Genomic DNA, 20,832 nt, shown 5'->3' on the forward strand with positions numbered 1-20,832 from the left:
TCTCATTTTTTAAAAAAAAGAGTTTATTTATCATGCATCATCTTGCATGCTAATTCTTGTTGTGCTTGCAGTATGGTTCACTTTGGTCACATGGGCATCATTTTTGAGTGGAACTAACAGATTGTAAGAGCAACTTTTGATAGTGGCGTCAAAGCTAATTTCAGAAAGCCAGTCAAGTACAAGTGACTTGAATGCAGGAGTTCATCCCTGCATAAATCTGCTTCTTTTCTCATGAGAGAAGGCGCATGTATCACTTAATAGCCTTTGACAAGCCTAGACAAGTTTGATTTAACCTTGGAAGCATTTCAACTTCATCTCCTTGCAATCATTGGTGCCGAGTGAAGTGTGTTTGCAAGGAACATTTTGAGGATACTATGCCTACTTCTTGAAGTGTGGAGCTATTGCTTGCAAGTACTTTGGTCTTTTGACTCACATGATGTTGAATGCTACTTGGATATCGGTTTGATGTGATTTGGTGTATTGGAGCTATTATGATGATTAGATGAAAGCATGAGAACATGCTCATTGTAATTGATAAAATGATAGTAGCATGAGTCATTCTAAACACATTGTAAGTGCTCCTACCTTCTCTTTTAAACTTACATCCACATACACTTCACTTTGTACTCTCACTTCAATTTCCTAGCATCTAGTATGCTTGTGAGGGTACCTCACAAGCATCTAGTATGCTTGTGAGGGTACCTCAAGGGGAATTGGAGGAGAGGCTCAAGGGGAGCATGGCATGAACTCTCCTTGTCGTCTCGTGAGTGCTTTTGGAAAAGTGGCAAGGAGGGGGATTAGGTACATTGGATGTGAAGACATGGCCCCAACTTGTGCCTAGATTCGGACTAGGTACGAGGGTGGGAACATACTCTTTCCTTTTACAAAATATCTGATTACAATCATCTAAGTACATAAATAGTTGAGAACATTGACTTCACACATGAATAAAAACATATTCTTTCCTTTTATAAAATATCTGATTATAATCATCTAAGGACATAAATAATTGAGAACAATCATCTAAGGACATAAATAATTGAGAACAATCATCTAAGTGCAAAATTATTTGAGTACAATAATATCTAATAGTATATGAGTATAAAACAAAATGAGTACAAAACTATCTGAGTATATAATCATCTGGCCCTCTTGCGATGTCCTAATGGATTATATAATGATAATTCTTCCTACTCACATGCACAACAAGCAGGAGTGATTTTACAAAATGTGCAGTCACCAACAACAACTCCTACCCAGCTCATAGAAATGACTACTACATAGCTAGAAACTTGCATCAACATCCGTGCCAACGCACTCCTCCAAAATACAATTTAGCTTCCCTCCAAGCTCTCCCTTGCTCTACTACTTATTAATCCTGCTTCATGTTGTGTATAAAGCCGACCATCTATGAAAGTGCACTGTTCATGTGAAACCATACTACCATATATATGCTCTCTCTCAATGGTGGACGCTACATTGGAGCACATCCCATATGTGGCCATATTGATCAATTAACAAGTAAGTTGCTATCATAATCCCAAGAATAGAAAGGACCACAAAAGCTCATTACACTACAAAGGAATGGTTGGTTAACTGAAGACAACTATTATGGGCACCGATATAAGTGGTGGTAAATCAAAGGAAAATTTTTATTTTACGGGCGTCGGTATTTGTGCGGTAATGAAAAATTAATATTTTTTAAATTTGTCTAAAAGACCTCAAAAAAATGCATTGGTCATATTTACAAATTCAAAGTTCATTGCTTATATCTATAATCAAAGTTACAAAGTCATAGATCATCATTTATTCTATCATCCTCAGCTAGATCCATGGCCCCAAAAAGGTCAATTTCAAGAAATGTTTATGTATCCTCTTTAATGTCACCAAAAGAGTGTTGAACCATTTGGTCAATGGCTTGCTCTTCTGTAGGATCATGGTCATCTATGTGCTCCCTATCGGATGTACTTGGCTCTCCATTAGAACTCGATAAGTATGTTTCTTCCATATGCTCTTGAATCTGTTCCTCAAGCCGCGTAGGTTCCGTAACTAATATACTCAAGGAAATTAGCTCTTGGATTTCAAAATCAGCCCTATTATTTGGCTCTTGAGTTTTAATAACATCAAATCCATCATTATGACTCTTTGGTTCTTCTCCTAGTTTCTCGTCTCTTCAAAAATTTGTTTGTTCGAGGAGCAACTTGGACTACAAACACCCACCTTGGATCCTTTGGATATGCTTCAAAGATGACTTTCTCACAATGTTTTGGAAGGACAAATTTATTCCTTTGGTCGGTCCAAAACTTTGTGGAGTCAACTTGGACAAACCCACTCTTGTCGTTTCTTAGAGTTGCATTTGGTCCATTTGTTATGACCTTGAACCACTTCACATAAAAAATAAACATCATGAGATCTGTTTTGTGGGTTGTAGGAAACTTGGTGTCACTTGATCCGTATACTTTTTTTGCTTCGTTACCCTATAAATCTTTGGTAGAGACGAGTTAGGCTTTACAAATTTGCACGATGCAAGCTAGGGTTTACAAATAGGACATGCCTTTTCCTTCTTCATTAGCCTATAAATATTTAGTAGAGCCGAGTTAATTTACACCGAGTTAATATTTAGTAGAGCCGAGTTAAGGTTTGTAAATTTACACCATGTAAGCTAGGGTTTTTGTAAGTCAGACATACCTTTTCTTTTTCATGTATAAATTATACATGTCCATGGGCAAAGGCCACACACTTTGTGGTGGTAATTTATGGTGGTAAAGCATACTTCGTGGTGCATACTTCGTGGCGGTAAAGCTTGCATACTTCATGGTGATAATGTATACTTCATAGTTTATGCAAAATGCATTTGAAGTTTTGGGTAGGGTTACTTGTTTTGATTAGCTAATGGATAGATAGTATTTATGGGATTGTGTGTGTGCGTGAATACTATATTTTTGCTAAGATGATGGGGTAGGATGATGGCCAACTTCATGCTTCAAGTTTCTAAGGTCTGAGTTTTAGAGGATTGTTTTTATAGTCAATTTTATCAAGAATTGCACTTTAGCAACAGATCCATTATAATTGATTTATGGATTAATGGGGTTTTTTTTCAATGATGTCAATTTGAGTTAATCATGTTTTGTATATGACGGCTTTATATTAGTATATTCTAGCCATCATCATGTGTAGAATATTAAATGGTGGGTTTAAGGACTTGGAATGTGTAAGTACATCATTTTGAAGGTTGAAGAATTAAAAAAATTGCATTAAACAATGGTAGGACACCATTAAAATGATAGACCTTCATTTGCCTTGTTTCAAAAATGGTAGGACACCATTTTCAAATGGCATTTCACAACTTTTTTCAACAATGGTAGGACATCATTGTTGAAACAATGGTTTCCTACCATTGTTTCACAACAATGGGGTAGGACACCATTTTCAAATGGCATTTCACAGCTTGTTAGTGTCAATTCAAAAGTAGGTTCATGTGGAATCAATAAATAGATAGTAGGGGGAGAGAGAGAGAGAGAGAGAGAGAGAGAGAGAGAGATAATATCTTCAACAACTAGATCTCTAGCCCTTAGCAAAATCAACATGTTAATCATAGCTCATCATCATCCAATGTGTCCTACATATCTCAATCCCACACTAGTGTAATCAGTGGATCAATGATGATTGCCTCTTGCACAACCAAATGATGTTGAGCAAGCCCCGCAATGGGGTCTCCTCCATTGAGCAACTATGGCAACTAACATAAGTGCATCTTAGGGGACCGATATCTTTTCTCCCAATGCTCATGTTTGCAAAACACAATGTCTCCAACAACCTTTAGGTCTCGATGCATGATAACTATGTACATGCACAAGAAAAACATTATGGCATCAACGTAATTATGAGTTGACTCCATGTTTCTTCCTTGGAAGTTGGGATGTTTACCTAGTACACCAATGTGGTTTCTACTTTAGCTTGGTTTTTGGTGTTGGTCGCTAAAGTCAATCATGCATCTCGTCTTTTTTGGTAGAGGTTATGTGTGCACAAAATAACCAATCTAGAATAAAAAAAGATAGCTCTAGGTAGTGGCCCAATGAAGACACTACTGAGACATCATCAGTGGCACTATTACATGGCTATCCAACTTATAAATAACCCCAGTCTCTAAGCTAAAAATAGCCCAATGAAGACACTATTGAGACATCATCAGTGGCACTATTACATGGCTACCCAACTTATACATACCCCTAGTCTCTAAGCCAAAAATGGTGCATTGGTACATTGGCCCTAAACATAGCTCCTCCTCAAGCTTCGTCACTCATCCTCTCCAAACTCCAACCTTTGTCCCTCACCTTGGCACACCAACGCTCAGCTCACATCATACAACTTTTTTTTTTCTTATTCATAGGGTTGTAAACCCTAAGATCCTTAGTGCTTTAAAAAACCTTTGGTATAAAAAAAGCCCATAATGAGAGTGTGATCACATGCACATCTCTAAAACCCGTTGTATGCTAAAGCATAAAATCTTTGTGAAAAAGTCGTCATCATGTCCTCACATTCATGCTTGTGCTCTCTCCACAATAAACATAACATCAAGAACTTCTTCATCATCATTTTACATTTCACTTTAAGTTTTTTGTGTTGTTCTTAATTGTATATTGTTGTTCACTAAAACTTGTTGTATGCCAAAGCATAAAATCTTTGTGAAAAATCATCTTCATGTCCTTACATCCATGCTTGTGCATAACGTCAACATGCTTACAAAACAAACATCACATCAAGAACATCATTGTCATTTTGCATTTCACTATAGTTTTTTGTGTTGTACTTAATCATAAATCTAATCACCTTTTGTATTTCCCCGCTAGTGGGAAGAGGCAATTTTGGAGGGTACTTTGTCCAATTGTTTGATGCTTGAAATGAATGAGATCCTTACACATTCCTCATACATGTGTAAGCAAGCCTAGTGGCATCTAGGTCAAGTAATTGGCATGAAGACCAACCCCAAGGTTGGAAATTGAAATGTGCAAGATGTTGATAGCAATGGGGAGGACAACGGCCCCCCTTCATGACTCTTAAGTTCTTGGTAAATAAATACCTGCAGGTGGATGCAGTAAAACCTTGAATGTATAAGCACTAATGGCTACTTGGGTTGTTTTTAGTTAGCCATTCACCTTTGACATTTTTTTCCTTTTGTTGCATCTTAAAGGGCTAAGACTGCTAAGTGTCATGTATCAACATGGTATCAATTTGGACCATTCACCTTTTTGACTTTTTTTTCCTTTGTTGTAGCTTAAAGGGCTAAGATTGTTTTACAAATGCTAAATGTCATGGATTTAATGGCATATTTTAAAGTGATGGCCATTCACCTTTGACATTTTTTTCCTTTTGTTGCATCTTAAAGGGCTAAGACTGCTATGTGTCATGTATCAACATGGAATCAATTTGGACCATTCACCTTTTTGACTTTTTTTTCCTTTGCTACAACTTAAAGGGCTAAGGTTGTTTTACAAATGCTAAATGTCATGGATTTAATGGCATATTTTTCTATTCTTTTAAAGTGATGACCATTGTAAATGATTGCAAGCCGTTTTGTGTAAGTATAATTCTTATTTGTAGCTATTATTTCTAAATTTAGATAATTCAAGTGGCTTTTGGCTCTCGATAGACACAATCCAAATGACTTTCTAGTTTTGGCAATTTAAGTAGCTACCTAAATGTAGATAGGAGTTTGTATACTACTAATCTACTGCCCTATTATCTAGATTTAGACTCCATTTGGAGGATTTATGACACTAGAGAACTAGAAATGAACGGTACCAATGGTGACTTTGGTGGGTCCAAACTTATTATACTTTAAAATTGTAAAGCACTAATTTGGCATATCAAAGCTTCAAAATTAGTCCATAGTTCCATCACGGACTTTTCTATCTCTATCATGCTATATAAAAAACTAGCATGCTTTTCTTTGTTTTCTTTTACTTAGCTCTCTCTCTCTCTCTCTCTCTCTCTCTCTCTCCATCCCTCCCTCCCTCCCTCCCTCTCTCTCTCTCTCTCTCTCTCTCTCTCTCTAAATTCTTATTTGTAAGTATAATTCTTATTTGTAGCTATTATTTCTAAATTTAGATAATTCAAGGGGCTGTTGGCTCTCGATAGACACAACCCAAATGACTTGCTAGTTTTGGTAATTTAAGTAGCTACCTAAATGTAGATAGGAGTTTGTATACTACTAATCTACTACCCTAGTATCTAGATTTGGAGGATTGATGATACTAGAGAACTAGAAATGCACGGTACTAATGGTGACTTTGGTGAGTCCAAAATGATTTTACTTTTAAAATTGTAAAGCACTAATTTGGCAAATCTAAGCTTCAAAATGAGCAGTCCATAGTTCCATATGGTAGGGATTAATCTATCTCTATCATGCTATGTAAAAAAACTAGCATGCTTTTCTTTGTTTTCTTTTACTTAGCTCTCTCTCTCTCTCTCTCTCTCTCTCTCTCTCTCTCTCTCTCTCTCTCTCTCATTTCCTTGGAGACCTTTAAATACCCCCTCTTGTCTCCCCTTTAACATGGTCCACACACATAGGGGAATGAGAAGAAGAGGAGAGGGCGAAGGATTCCATTTAAGTGTGTGATTTGCAAGCAACACATTGTGTATTGAAGAGGTCATGGGTTGGGCTAAGACATGAGAAGCTAAGGGTTGCATGAACCAAGTGGGGAAAGGCACTCCTAGATTCATTTGTACAAGAGACATCACCTCCACCACAACATCCTGCACACACCTCCACCACAACATCTTGCACAAAACTTCATAGTAGTAGCTGAAGATTAATAATTGGGCTCCCCCAAAGCTTCCCAAATCTATAAACTCTAATTTTTAGGGTCATCTAGAAGGCAAGTTTAAAATTGATAGATTTCCCTTGATGTTGAGCTTTGGGCTCCAAAGCTTCCCAAATCTAAATTGATGGATTTTCCTTATAAAGAAATAGTTGGTGAAGAGCCTTTAAATGGGCTCTCTATTTTGGTAAGCCTTAAACGTTGGTGTTGAGAAGCTTGTGTGTGGGGTCGGCTAGATTGCCCTTCTCATGTAAGCTTATTCCTCATTCATATGTGAGGTCGGCCAGCTTCTTATTCCTCATTCATATGTGAGGTCGGTCAGCTTCTTATGTTAGCTTATTTTTCATTTGATATAATTCACTTGGCCACCACCATGCTCCATGCAAGCTTGTTATTTTATGGGAATATATATAGTCTTTCGGCCATTACTTGTTTCTATACAAGCTTTCTTTATAAAACGGTTTTTGCTTGACCTTTGGGTCATTGACTTTGCTTGTGCTCACTCTACTAAGCTTTTTCATTGTGTGGCACCTTGATGAGCTAGTTGACCAGCTGAAGTGACTATCTGCCTTCAATGAGGACAACACCAAGTGTGTGCTTCCTTGGTAAGCTTTAGAGGCCTTGGGTGGGTGTATAGAGACCCCAAAAAACACTTACAAAAACCAAGGGATGCCCAAGACTAGTGTTCCATTTAGAGCAACATGGCAGCCTTTATGCAACGAGATATGCACTAAGCCACATGTATACGCAAAAAATGTTAACAAAGGCAAGAAGTGGAGGGCCTTTGATTTCTTGAAGCCCATTTTGGTCTAAAAAAGCCTTAAAGATGCCCATGACATGCTCATCACATAGTGGGCCTCTTTGCACTCATCTCTTTAGCGACGAGAAGGATTAGAGACACCCTATAAGAAAGCATGTTTAACTTGCAATATTGTGGATTTGGCGCTAACCTAGAGGTGCTCACATTGCTTGGTCCAAAAAATGCTTCAATGGATAGCTAGCCCCATGGGACCCAATACAAGTTTATCTCAACATAGGCTCCTGGAAGCTCGAGGTTTGCACCAGTTGGATATTTGATACTCGAGATATGGTGTACCAAGGAGATGGGAGCATAAGATGAGGGTCACATGGACAAGCTTGAGAAAGGTGGTAAGAAACTCATGAAGAAGATTGCCATTCTCAAGGTGACTCATGTAAAGTGTATCCAATTTGTAAAATGGTAGCTAAATTGGTTTCCTTCTTAATGTTGTTTTTGTTAGCATTTCATCCCTATATGCTACCCATATTTAGCTCATATTTGTTCCCTTTTTATGGCCCTTGAGTGTGGGCTAGCCACTCCTATTTTTTACTATTTTAAAGGCAATTTTCTAGGTCGGGTCCTTGATGACCAGTCAGCTAGCCCCATACCTATATATAGGTGGGCTAGCCTCTCTCATCATTAGTTGTTCTGTGTGGTTTATGTGTTGACACACCTGCCCCCTTTTGTATCCTTCACTTATAAGCCTACAAGCTCTCTTGCTTGGGGTTGTATTCATTGTCATATAGTCATCCATTTGGCTTCATATATATATATATATATATATATATATATATATATATATATATATATATATATATATACATATACATATATATACATATACATATACATACATACATACATACATACATACACACACACACACACACACACATATATATATATATATATATCTTGCACTCTCAGTTCAACACATTCTAGTGCTTCCTTTGCTTTCGCTCTGTGCACACTCTATCATGGTATCATTGGTCTAGGCTTCTGTGTTTTTTTGCCCCACCTTTAGTCTTGTTTTCAGCCTCTTCTTTCTATGTTTTTCTCTGATCTTCTTCCTTACACTTTATCATTTTGCAAGCAACAGGACAACAACCCCTTTGCTGGTTGCGTTTTCTTCTCCAATGGACACATCTCACTTGTAGATGGGGTCTGGTGTGGTTGGTTGCTTTAAGGCCCCTTTAAGGAACCTTGGTACCTATGGTGGACGGTTTCTTTCTTTTGAATTGTGCGTTTTTTTAAGATTTGAGCCCGAGATTTGTGATGGTTACTTCGACTGAGCTTCGTATGTTTTATGAGTCTGCTAAGTTGGATGGTTCCAACTATACATTGTGGAATGTGAAGGTGAAGTCGGCTTTGCATCATGGAATGGATCTCTGGAACTGGCTAGTCACATCTACCAATGCCACCCCCACCCTTTCTACAGTTGGTGTGACTTAGGCGCACAGGTTAATGATTGGGAAGCAAATGATCGTCGTGTTCTCCTTTCTAATGCTAATTGTTGTCAGGATTCTATACTCTCCCATGTGCTAAAGGCAATAAAGGAAAACAGACCTCTATAGCACCATCTACTCCCTTATTGAAACACAACCACCTTGATAAGACACACACACACACACACACACACACACACACACACACACACACACACACACACACACACACACACACACACTCTCAAAGCAAGAGCAAACCCCAATAATTTCCTAGTGTAAAAAACTAGGAAAATGAAGGAACATCTAGAGAAGAGAGATAAAAATGAAAAAACTCTAGTAGATGAACAAGAAATTTATGAGTATATATGAGAGAGGTGCCATGTAGTTAGTGTGTGGAAAGATGCTAGCAAATAAAGAGAGCTCTTAGTATTCTTTGAGAGAAACGCACACACACACAGGTAACAAAAGTCTCCTCTCAAGTACACACACATGCAGGTTTATCTGATAGACAAAAACCATTATAACATAACTGCACAAGATGGACTAGGTAGGTGGCTTTGAAAGAAACCAGATACAAGCCCTATGGTAGCTTGCACAAAATAACTAGCTGCCTTCCACGTATAGGCATGGGATAAGCATAATCTCGGTGAGGGGAGAGTGGAGGAAGTCCAAGAGATAAGATGCTCAAAAGAAACTGGGTGAGAATAGGCTCGTGGATAAAACTTAGGATTTTAAGGAGCTAGCCTACTCGTGTATGAGCAAGTCCTTAACAAACACTTATAGTATTATAAAGAAGAGCAAAAGGATATCACATAAACAACAAGTATCTAACCCACCACCAAATTATCCTGGTGTGAAGCCTCAACCTGATTGTGCACTAGGCTTGCAGCGCCACCTGTCACACAAATCATCGCCCAACCCAAACTACACCCTAGCTTTGGCTGTGGACTGCAGAGGCTGTGAGCCGTCATGCATACACCTCTAGGTTGCACTTCTCCTTGGGCCCCCTCCTCATGATGACTGGATTGCTTCATTACATAGGGCATGCCCATGCTTCTTCACAGCACCATCACGTGCAATCTCATCTTGTAGTGAGAGAGCTCAACTAGGAAACTTGGCCTTGCTACCACTTCTACCTCTCTCAACTTAGACCGAAACACCAAAGATTCACATTTCTTCACAACACGCACACACTTCTACACTCAAACATGACGCTCAGTTTGCAAAACGAAAGGAAAATGATAACATGTTTTTCCTTCTCCTTTTTTCTTATTATAAAAGCTCTTCTTTTATAGAGAGAAGCTCTCTAAAAATAAAATAAAGGTGCATTCCCATGAGGTGGAGAGAAAAAGGCTCTCTAAATATATTGTGGGGATGCATCATGCCCAAAGAATCCCTATTTGTGCTACCCCTCTCCCCTTTTGGAGTGCATAGAGTGGAGAGGAAAAACTCGCGTCAATGTGTACAATAGATGCAGCACGTGAAGTTTGAAAAGGCCCTTGCTGATCTCTACGAGATTAAGTCTCCAAGATGGAGATGAAATTTTCAGTGGCCGCCTTTCCTCAAAATGAAGATGAGAGATCTCTTCGCGAGATGAGCTTGTTCTATGTGGCAAGAATATCTCTACTCAGGATATGGCTAGTGGGCGTCCCTCCAAGCTTCCAAAGAGGTTTGATGCTTATTTTTAGTCTCTTGTTTCTTCTCCTCGGGCTGTTCCAGTTACTTGGGAGGAAGTGCTTCCCTCCATTATGCAGATTGAGTCTTGCTTTGAGGTTCAGACCGGCACCTCTGGTGGTTCTGGGGATGGATCTTTGGTTGCTCAAGATAAAGGGAAGAGTTGACAAAAGAAAGGGAAAGGGGGTTCCGATAAGAGCTCCAAGGACAATGACAAAGACAAAGACAAATCTTCTAAAAACAATGACAAAGACAAGGACAAAGACAAATCTTCTAAAAACAAGGACATAAAGTGTTACTACTGTGTGGCAAGAAGGGTCATGAACAACCCCAATGTTACAAGAAGAAGTGGGGTGAAGAAGGAAAGGACTTCCTCTATAGCGATGTCCTAGACCAAGAAGGATGATGGTATTCTCCTATTGCACTAGCACTTGTGGCTTCTCAGGCCAGGTCTTGGATTGTGGATAGCGGTGCTACTGCTCACATGACACCTTATTAAGATAATTGCCAGGACATGCACTATCACCTTGGGTGATTCTTCTTCTGTGCCAGTCCATGGACACGGCACCATTCCCATGTTTTGCTCCACCGATGGACAAGAGGTACTTCTGTGATGTTCTTTACATTCCGAATTTAGCATTGTCGCAGTGAGTGCCCTTACAGCTCAGGGTGCGGAGGTGATCTTCCCTCGATAGTCAATTACTATTCATGATAAGGAGACTAGTAACATCTTGGCTCAGGGAGTCCAGGATAGTGGCTTATACAAATTGACTGCTTTGATCTCTCATAACTCTTTGGCATGCTCGGTTTGGCCTTTTGGCTTCATATCTCCCTCTTTCTTGCACTCTTAGTTTAACACATTCTAATACTTCCTTTGCTTCTGCTTTGTGCATGCTCTATTAGTTTTTTAGTCATTAGGGGTGGTATGATGAATTAGATGTTCAAATTCAAAAAAAGAAGAAGGGAATATTCTTATTGGAGACTAAGGTAAACACTTTAAAACAAGCATAGTTAAGGTGTATTCCCTTAAAAGAAGAAGGAGATTAAGGTAAACACTTTAGAACAAGCATAGTTAAAAATAGGAGAAGAGCATCAACAAATAGAGAGGAATTTTCTTTATAGATAAAAATAAAAAGAGAGAGAGAGAGAGAGATATATATCCCCCCTCCCTCCGCACACATGAGATTTCTTTCTATCTCTCTCCCTTTCCCCATTTTGTTTCTCTTCTTTGCATCCTCTTCCTCACGTGTAACTAATTTAAAACCGTAGGAATGTTTATTGGATTGATCTCTTCTCATTCAAACTGCACCCTCCTCCTCATGTGTAATTAAGTTAAAACCATAGGAATGTTTATTGGATTTATCTCTTCCCATTCATGAAAGGTGCAAGTTTTTAAGCAATTTACATGAAACATTGGCGGCCAATTTATTTAATTTTTGCATGTTTTCGAAGGCCCAAATGTCCAAAAATGGGCATGGCCATGAGCCTAGTATTTATATACCCATGGAGTATCAAATTTGTTCTTTTAACTACAAAATCTGCAAATTCTCAACAAAAACCTTCAAATTTTTAAAGCTCCAAGTTTTTTGATACGTTGAGCAAAGTGTTTTAAGGAAATGGGGATTTACAAATTAATATAAAATGTAGTGACGGGAGAGACGGCAGAGGCTCGGTACCGAAGCTAAAAGGGAAGCTAGGGTTGGGGGCGTCTAACAAAATTGGGGAGTCGACTTGTAATCAGTTCTTTCTGTGCGGGGTGAGTGGATCGCCAGAGTTAGGGTTTCTACCGTGCGTGCCTGTTTCAGGGACCTAGACAGAGTTCAGCCATGGTGTCCGGATCGGGTCTTTGCGCCCGCGTGGTGGTCGTTGATGCCCGCCATCACATGCTTGGCCGCCTCGCCTCCATCCTCGCTAAGGAGCTCCTTAACGGCCAGCGCGTGGTAAGATCAGCTATGGCCTTTCGCTGCAGGTTTTTTGATCTTCTCGGCATTCTGATATTCTCGGCATTCCAGGCTCCGCTTGAGATATCATGCGTGCGCGTATCGCGTTCTGTTTTGTAATCTAGGTTTTTTTCTTACTGTGTATATATTTAGGGCTTGCTACTGTTTGTTGGCACTTCTTACTGTGCCCTTTCTGTGCTTAGATTGCTGTTGCTAGTTCTGCCGATATGTACTGCCTATCACAATTTTGAATTAAGCTGTTTTTTTTGAGCAGACCACAATGTTGTTAGGTTGAGGCTATCTGTTCGTGGGGTTCTTGCAGGTGGTGGTTAGATGTGAAGAGATTTGTCTCTCTGGTGGACTGGTCAGGCAGAAGATGAAGTACTTGCGCTTCCTTAGGAAGCGCATGAACACGAAGCCTAGTAAGGGGCCAATCCACTTTCGTGCACCTGCCCGAATTCTCTGGAGGACCATCAGAGGGTGAGTTTACGTGTGGAGTGCTTGTGTGTTATGGGTACAAGCCCTTTCTTTTACCAAATCTAACAGCTGTAAATCTTTCCAGAATGATTCCTCACAAGACCAAGCGAGGAGCAGCTGCTCTCGAACGCTTGAAGGCTTTTGAGGGAGTTCCAGCCCCATATGACAAAGTGAAAAGAATGGTTATTCCAGATGCCCTCAAGTATGATTCTGGACTTTAATTATGCATGTGTCCGCCGCAATCTATGGAGAGGACTTAGGAAACAAGTTCTTGTAAAAGAAGAGATGCTAGTATGATGGTTGCAATGCCTATGTTTTGACTCCTTCGGAATAACTTTAGTTGGTCACATCTCATTCAATAGCCCTACAGAAGTCTTATTATAATTCTACGTGACTATTGATGATCAGTTCGTACAAATGGGGCCAAATGACGTGTATATGGCATTTCATTTTGGTGATTGAGAACGTGATGTGTATTCCATGCCTACTGAAATACTGAAATGAGCTTTTCTATGGAGTGGGGAATGCTGCTCAAGGCTTTTCCCTGGAGTAAAAGGAGTGAGCATTGCCAACATGAGCCCTTATGATGGGAATGGCTTGGTCCATGCTGCCACAGTTGGGGGGACATGGAGTCTGACCCCTGTATTGACTTCAACAGGCGGGCATAGCAGGTTGTATGCGTAAGTTGAAGATGATACAGGCTGGTACAGTAGGATGTTACTCAACAGCTGATGTTAAATTCCGTTGTCATGATGGTAGAAGCAAGGAAAGGCAGAATGTGATAAATAGGGGGGCATAATTTTATGGTGGAGATTACTGCTCAGCTGACCATGACTGACGTTCTGGGCTGTTTTAAAAGGCTACTTTGGGGTGTAGGACTGACACATTCTACAACCGGAGGCAGTGTGTTTTTTATTCAATTGTTCATCTTCTCTCTTTCAACCCTGACGTCTATTTTTCTCTTTGTTTCTTGATGTTTTGTGTTTTTGTGCACATTTCTTCCTCATTACTTTTTTCCTGTTATGTCAATTGTTGCTTTGCTTGTGGGTGTTGAATCGGTAGGTATTTCTTCAAGGCTTTTTTGGGTGTCTAGCTGCCCGAGTAACATGTACTTTTCTCTTTTTTGGGTTCTTGCAGGGTTCTGAGGTTGCAACCTGGACACAAGTTCTGCCTACTTGGCAGGCTCTCTTCTGAAGTCGGCTGGCATCATTATGATACTATAAAGGTGAGTTTTAAACAGCTCAGCTTCTTTTTAGAGGTGGGCTCTGAACTAAGTCATGAGGTAGTGGTATGGGATTAAATACCAGAACTTTGTTTGGTGCAGGAACTTGAGGAGAGAAGAAAAGCCAAGGCAAAGGTCTTCTATGAGAGAAAGAAGCAGCTAATTCAGCTTCGCCTGAAAGCTGAGAAAAGAGCCGAAGAACAGCTTGGTGATGCCAATGGAGTCCTTGCCCCACTTAGCTACAAGGCTTGAGAAACTTGTCTACAGTTTTGAATTGGATAGTTTTGGGAGAGTGGGAACGAGCATTGGTTTGGAGGATTTTGTATGCATTAGGATATTATTATGTATTCACTAGCTAACGCTAAGCTGGTAGAGTGTCGTTTCTGTCCTTGAACCCTTTTTGAAGCTGTCATTGCTCATTCAAGTCCAAAGTATTCAGACTACTCAAATATATTCTGTTAGAGGTTGTTCAATTTCCGGTAAAATTATCATGGTTTCTGAAGATGCAAGGATTCGTGTCTAGTTAGTATTTTCCTGTTAGCTCTCTTTCTTAAGATGTATGGGTTGGTTGTCATGTACTCTGCTTTAACTCTTTTCTCTCTGGTCTTTAGACTCGAGGGTTCTGTGTCAATGTACTCTGCCTTACCCTTTTTTTATCTGGCCTTAAGACTCGAGGGTTCTTTGTCATGTTGAACTGTTTGGGTGTACCTGCTTAGCCAAAGTTTCTGTTTTTATATGTGCAACGGTGCCTGCATGGTGATTGACCTTGGCTCATTGACTTCTATCAGCACATGCTGAAGTGCGTGGGTTGGTGATTATGCTTTGCCCCCGATGCTAATTGGGCTGACACAACTTGTGCTTTGAATGGGTGCTCCTTTGTGTCGGTTCAGTAGGCTCTCCCTTGTGCTGTACCAAGAGAAGAATGGTTAGTGTATTTAATATGAAGATCAGTGTGTAGTCAGCCAGGGGTATATCCCAGTTTTCATGGAGCTGATGTGAGGAAAGGTCCAACCTATGAATAGCCGTTTGGTGTGTGAGAATAACGTGAAGGTGAGCACCCTAACAAAGATATTCTGTGGTCCCATTTCTGTGTTCTTCCAGATTCTTGTAGACTACCTTGGTTGATGTAATTTGCTAGTCATTGTGGGGTGGGTAATGTATGTTTCCTATGTGGGGATGATGCTCCGTTTTTGTTGATCTTTGTAGTTCAGAGGGGGATAATGTTATTAATCTTGTCATTTGTCGTCGTGTGTTTAAGGAACTTTGGAGTCTAGTTATTCAAGGTCATATCTTGAGGAACTTGGTTAGGAAGGCTTAACACTTTGAAAAGGCTTGTAAAACAGTCATGGGCACCTTGGGTCACTCTTTACTTTTGGATGGCTTATTGAGAAAAGGCTACTGAAGTGTAAAAGTCAGTTTCTCTTATTTGTAATTTACAATGTCCCGTCTCTGTTGTTCTCCCTGCTTAAAATTAACATGTGGATGTGTTTGGATTCGGGTATGGTATGTTTTGCTCTGATTGGCTTGTCTTTTCTTGTTTCTCTTTCTTGAACGGGTAGGCATTGCATTGGGATAGGTTCATGCAAGGAATGCCAATTCGAGATTTGCAGCGGTAAGCGTCAGCCTTATTTAGAAGAAGGTTCATTTTGGTGCAATGAAAAGTATGAGAGAAGCGCGGTAAAAAAAATTCAAATGCTGAGAAGAAAAAGGGCCACGAATAATCTCAAAGACCCACATCATGAGTAGACTAGATGGATATTTAATCCATAGTACCACCTTGTCTCTTCAAGAGGGATCTATTTCGGTAACTATAGCCTCCACTCCAAGTACAAAGTTTTCAATCATTTAGGAGGGCATCACTTTTGGTTGGTAGCATTTTTCTTTTGACAACTTCTCTACACTTTGTAATGAGAGTGCCTACGCGTTAACATTGTAAATTTCCTCATTTGACATTGTAAGCGTGCTTAAGATGCTATGGAGTCGTGTACTTCAAGGTGAACGCGGTCAAAAAGGCCAAATAATTGTAAAGGCCTTGTAATCGGCCATGGTGGGCGCCTCGGGTCATTAGTGTGAGAAAAGGCTTATGAAGTGTAAAGGCCACCTTCTCATGTTTATAGTTTACAATCCCCTTAATGCAATAGAGTTTAGTGTTCTCTTTGCTCACTTTTGGATCTAGAGTTTAGTGTGCTCTCTACTCTCTTGGATCTCTAATCTAGCATGTGGATATGTTTAGGATTAGGGTTTGGGTATGCTTTGCTCTAATTGGCTTGTCTTCTCTTTCTTTATCTTCTCCTCTTTCGTTTTTCTTGAGAAATTAGGAATTGCATTGCGATCAGTTCTTTCACGCGAGGATTTCCACTCTGAGCTTTGCAGCACGATCAATTGCACTACACATTGGAGGAAGCTCCGCATTAGTGTGACAAACGAGAAGCACGAGATTGTGAGCGGCTCCCAACACGTGAGGCTGAAGCTCCTATTTGGTAGGTTCACCTTGACCCTTGATCCATCAAGGCTCAAAATAGGGGGGTGTAGGAGATGCCTTGTAAAGCTAAAATGTTAGGTCTAGGAGATATACCCAAAATAGGGATCACCTTGATTTTGTCTCAATATGAACCTTAACCTTAGCACATAACATATTTCATAAGAACATGACACTCAAATCTTAGCCTTAATATACATATTTCATAAGAACAGGGCACTCAAATCTTAGCATTAATAGCCTCAATATACATATTTCATAAGAACATGGCACTCAAATATTAATAGCGTTAATCTCAACATATTCCACCTTTTTTTTCTTTTCTTAGTGTTGTGAAAAAAATTCGACATTTTCCACCTTTTATTTTCTTTGCAAGTGTAGTTTCTTTTAATAAAAGCAAATCTTTATTAATCTTTGTGTGAAAAGGTATGATCATTGAGATTTTTGGCACATACATGCATGTCTCCACCTAAGATGTGGCACATCTTAATCTCTTTCAGTCAAACGGTTTGGCTCTCTCTCTCTCTCTCTCTCTCTCTCTCTCTCTCTCTCATGTGCATAAAGTGCCATGGACATTCTCAGATGCTGGTCCAGAAGAGGCAGCCAGAAAAAGAGTATAAGAACCAGATAGAACTAGGATTATGGAGCACAGAGTGCAGATTGGCTAGTGTGGATTTGGAGAAGACCAGGATGCTGTCGGCTGCATGAAAGGGTACTGTCGACTGCTTCCAGGAGACGTCGGTTGTACCAGAAACCAAGGCGGCTAAAGGAGCATCATGACATGGCAAGGCGGCTGCAAAACGTAGCATTTAATGATTTATTAGCCAGTAGGTTGGCCAGTCGACCAGCACTTCACTATTCCCAAGGGCCTATAAAAGGCACTCAAGGCTCATCATTGTATTCATTCATTCCTTTAGGGAATGGGTCCAAGTTAGGACTAGATTTTGGTGATGTTCACCCTTTTTACAAGGTAGCCTAGGGCTGTGGACTAAGTACCTTTTTGTACCATATTAATATACTGAATTTCTAGCACATCTCTCTCTCTCTACTCTCTTCATATTTGCATTTTGCATCAGCATATTTCTAGGAGTGTTTAGGGCTGAAAGAAGACTCCTAGAGCTTCCGCGTGTTACATTGGTATCAGAGCATCAGGCTCAGCAAAGCTAAACACTGAATCAGTCCCACATGATGGTGTACAGGTCCAAGGTACAAGAAAGTACACGGATAAGAAGCCCAAGGTGAGGAACACAGAATGGGGAAGAGCTCCCAGGAGGTTTGTTGGTGGTGTTCCACAAAGCCAGAGGGGATGGCAGTCATGTGAGCCAGATAGGTTCTCGGGCAACGGTCCCAAGGGAGGATTATCCTCCAAGGGGTGATATGAGAGTGCCAGACTCATTTCTCAGGAATGAAGACCAAGACAGTGTTCAGAGTCAGGGCAGGAATGGATTGTGGACTAAATGGAACAGATGCATAGATCTTAATTTGAGATAGAGTGGTTTTGGAGACCGGGCCAAGTTTTCAGAGAAAAGGGTTGCCAGGGATGAATGGATGACAGAGGGACTTCGGGAAAAGATGGGGATGATGACAGTCATCGAAGAACAGGTTGGATTCCCGTCATCAAGTTTAGCAGAGGGGGATGTCATGTGCATAAAGTGCCATGGACATTCTCAGATGCTGGTCCAGAAGAGGCAGCCAGAAAAAGAGTATAAGAACTAGATAGAACTAGGATTATGGAGCACTGAGTGCAAATTGGCTAGTGTGGATTTGGAGAAGACCAGGATGCTGTCGGTTGCATGAAAGGGTACTGTTGGCGGCTGCTCTTCCAGGAGACGTCAGTCGTACCACCAGAGACCAAGGCGGCTGAAGGATCATCATGACATGGCAAGGCGGCTGCAAAACCTAGCATTTAATGATTTATTAGCCAGTCGATTGGCCGACTGCTGGTCGGCCAGCACTTCACTATTCCCAACGGCCTAAAAAAGGCACTCAAGGCTCATCATTGTATTCATTCATTCCTTTAGGGAATGGGTCCAAGTTAGGACTAGATTTTGGTGATGTTCACCCTTTTTACAAGGCAGCCTAGGGTTGTGGACTGAGTACCTTTTTGTACCATATTAATATACTGAATTTCCAGCACACATCTCTCTCTCTCTCTCTCTCTCTCTCTCTCTCTCTCTCTCTCTCTCTCTCTCTCTCTCCTCTCTCTTCATGTTTGCGTTTTACATCAGCATGTTTCTAGGAGTGTTTAGGGTTGAAAGAAGACTCCCAGAGCTTTCGCATGTTACACTCTCTCTCTCTCTCTCTCTCTCTCTCTCTCTCTCTCTCTTGTGAGCTTGCATATCTACATCCACCACATTGGTGTTGAGAGAGAGGCGATGGCATGCATAACTGTAAATTATTATTGACAAAGTAGAAAGGGGCATAGGGTGCATAATAGAAATGACTGCATGCCACTTTATGTGTGTGCTTTGAACCCATACAAAGGGAGGGTCCTCTATGCATGTGTGCATGTGCACACACGTGCGTGCATGCACATAGCAGTAGTAGGGTTGCATGCTAATAGGATAGACTCCCTTATTTAAGACGCCAAAGCTGCTTTGTGGGTGCCTTGGCATCACCAAGAAGAACCACATCAACTTGCTTAAAGCGAGTGGTCCACTTACTCAAACAAATTAAGAAACTATGAGAGAAAATGTCGTGTAAGTAAACACGATAGGGAAGGCAAGATCTTCACAACACAAAGCATTGAATTACATAAAGAAGTGGCGAATAAATAATATTACTACAAACTTTGATTATAAATTGATGGGTGTTTAGGCAAGGAGTTTGATGGTAATCTAGACAATGGGCGTAGGTCAGCCAAGCCATGACTTAGTCCAAAATGAGTGGGACCATATTAGACCATAACATCATCTCGTAGGGACTTTGCGCAGCTCCCACCACGATCAACTGAGATTGCCTAGACCACAACTCGAGAGCAGTGTGTCCTTGTCAGTTTGTTATCTAGTGCTCACAAATGAGATCTCATAGCCCACATAAGAATGTATCCTACTTGTTTGGCATAGTGCTAATAAGACTACATAAGCCATCTTCTAACCATTTGGTCACATTTGGCCACCGTCTAGTATCTAATTTTTGAACTATTGGGTGCATGGGTGCTTTCCACAACGTCTACTCCTCTTATAGGGAGACTAACAAAATATAGCACATCCATCACATGTAGTGACAACACGAGTGTGGAGCATTGAGCAAATTCTTTTCCAACCCCACCCCCCTCAACGTCTACCCGTAGGTGAAGGTGAACTATCTCCAATGCTGAGTCGATGAAGATGGCGCTTTAACAAATCCCTCCCAAGAGACTTTGTGAAAATGTATGCATAATTCTTTGTTGTTGGGTACTAGACAAGCTCCATCTCTTGATAAGGTCACACATATAACCAATATTTCAATGTGCTTTGTACGATCAAGAAAGGTTGAGTTCTTGGCAATTGCCATGCAACTTTGATTGTTGCCGGGTTCTTGGCAATCGCATGTAAACTTTGATTTGTCACACAACAACACTATGGCATCCCTTTTGAGAAACACCCATGTCTCCTAAAATCCTTCTCGAACTCAACTAGACTGCTTCTTGACATGAAGCAAAGCATGTTGCCTTCTTGAACTCATAGCCTCTGTAGAAGAAAGTGCAGTTAGCTAAGCTAAGGCTAAGATGATGGCAGTTAGCTAAGCCAAGGCTATAAAAGCATAAAGCTCAAGCTTCAAAGCAAGGAACTATAGAGCCTGAGGCACAAACCATAAAGGAGGCTATAGTAGCCTAGCCTCCTTTGGCTCAAAGCAAGGAGCTAAAGAGAATGAGGCACAAACCCCAAAGGAGGCTATAATAGTCCCTTAAAGAGGCTAGTGGACTGGAACTAGAGGTCCAAAAGAAGAAGACATTGAAGAGCATGTGAAAGCATAATGCATGACCAATTG

General features: G+C 40.5%; 1 protein-coding gene across 1 annotated transcript; it reads left to right on the forward strand.

Moving 5' to 3' along the window:
• The first annotated feature begins 12,473 nt into the window (after nt 1-12,473).
• LOC147609937 (large ribosomal subunit protein uL13w-like) lies at nt 12,474-14,883 on the forward strand. Its single transcript, XM_086787331.1, has 5 exons — nt 12,474-12,682; nt 13,005-13,162; nt 13,245-13,361; nt 14,297-14,384; nt 14,484-14,883. Exons 1-5 carry the CDS (start codon nt 12,569-12,571, stop codon nt 14,631-14,633), a joined length of 627 nt encoding a protein of 208 aa, XP_086643457.1. The 5' UTR covers nt 12,474-12,568; the 3' UTR covers nt 14,634-14,883.
• The last annotated feature ends 5,949 nt before the right edge of the window (nt 14,884-20,832 follow it).

This window comes from Cibotium barometz, chromosome 50, assembly GCF_041138505.1.
Source record: "Cibotium barometz isolate CiBa-2024 chromosome 50, ASM4113850v1, whole genome shotgun sequence".
Taxonomy (NCBI): domain Eukaryota; kingdom Viridiplantae; phylum Streptophyta; class Polypodiopsida; order Cyatheales; family Cibotiaceae; genus Cibotium; species Cibotium barometz.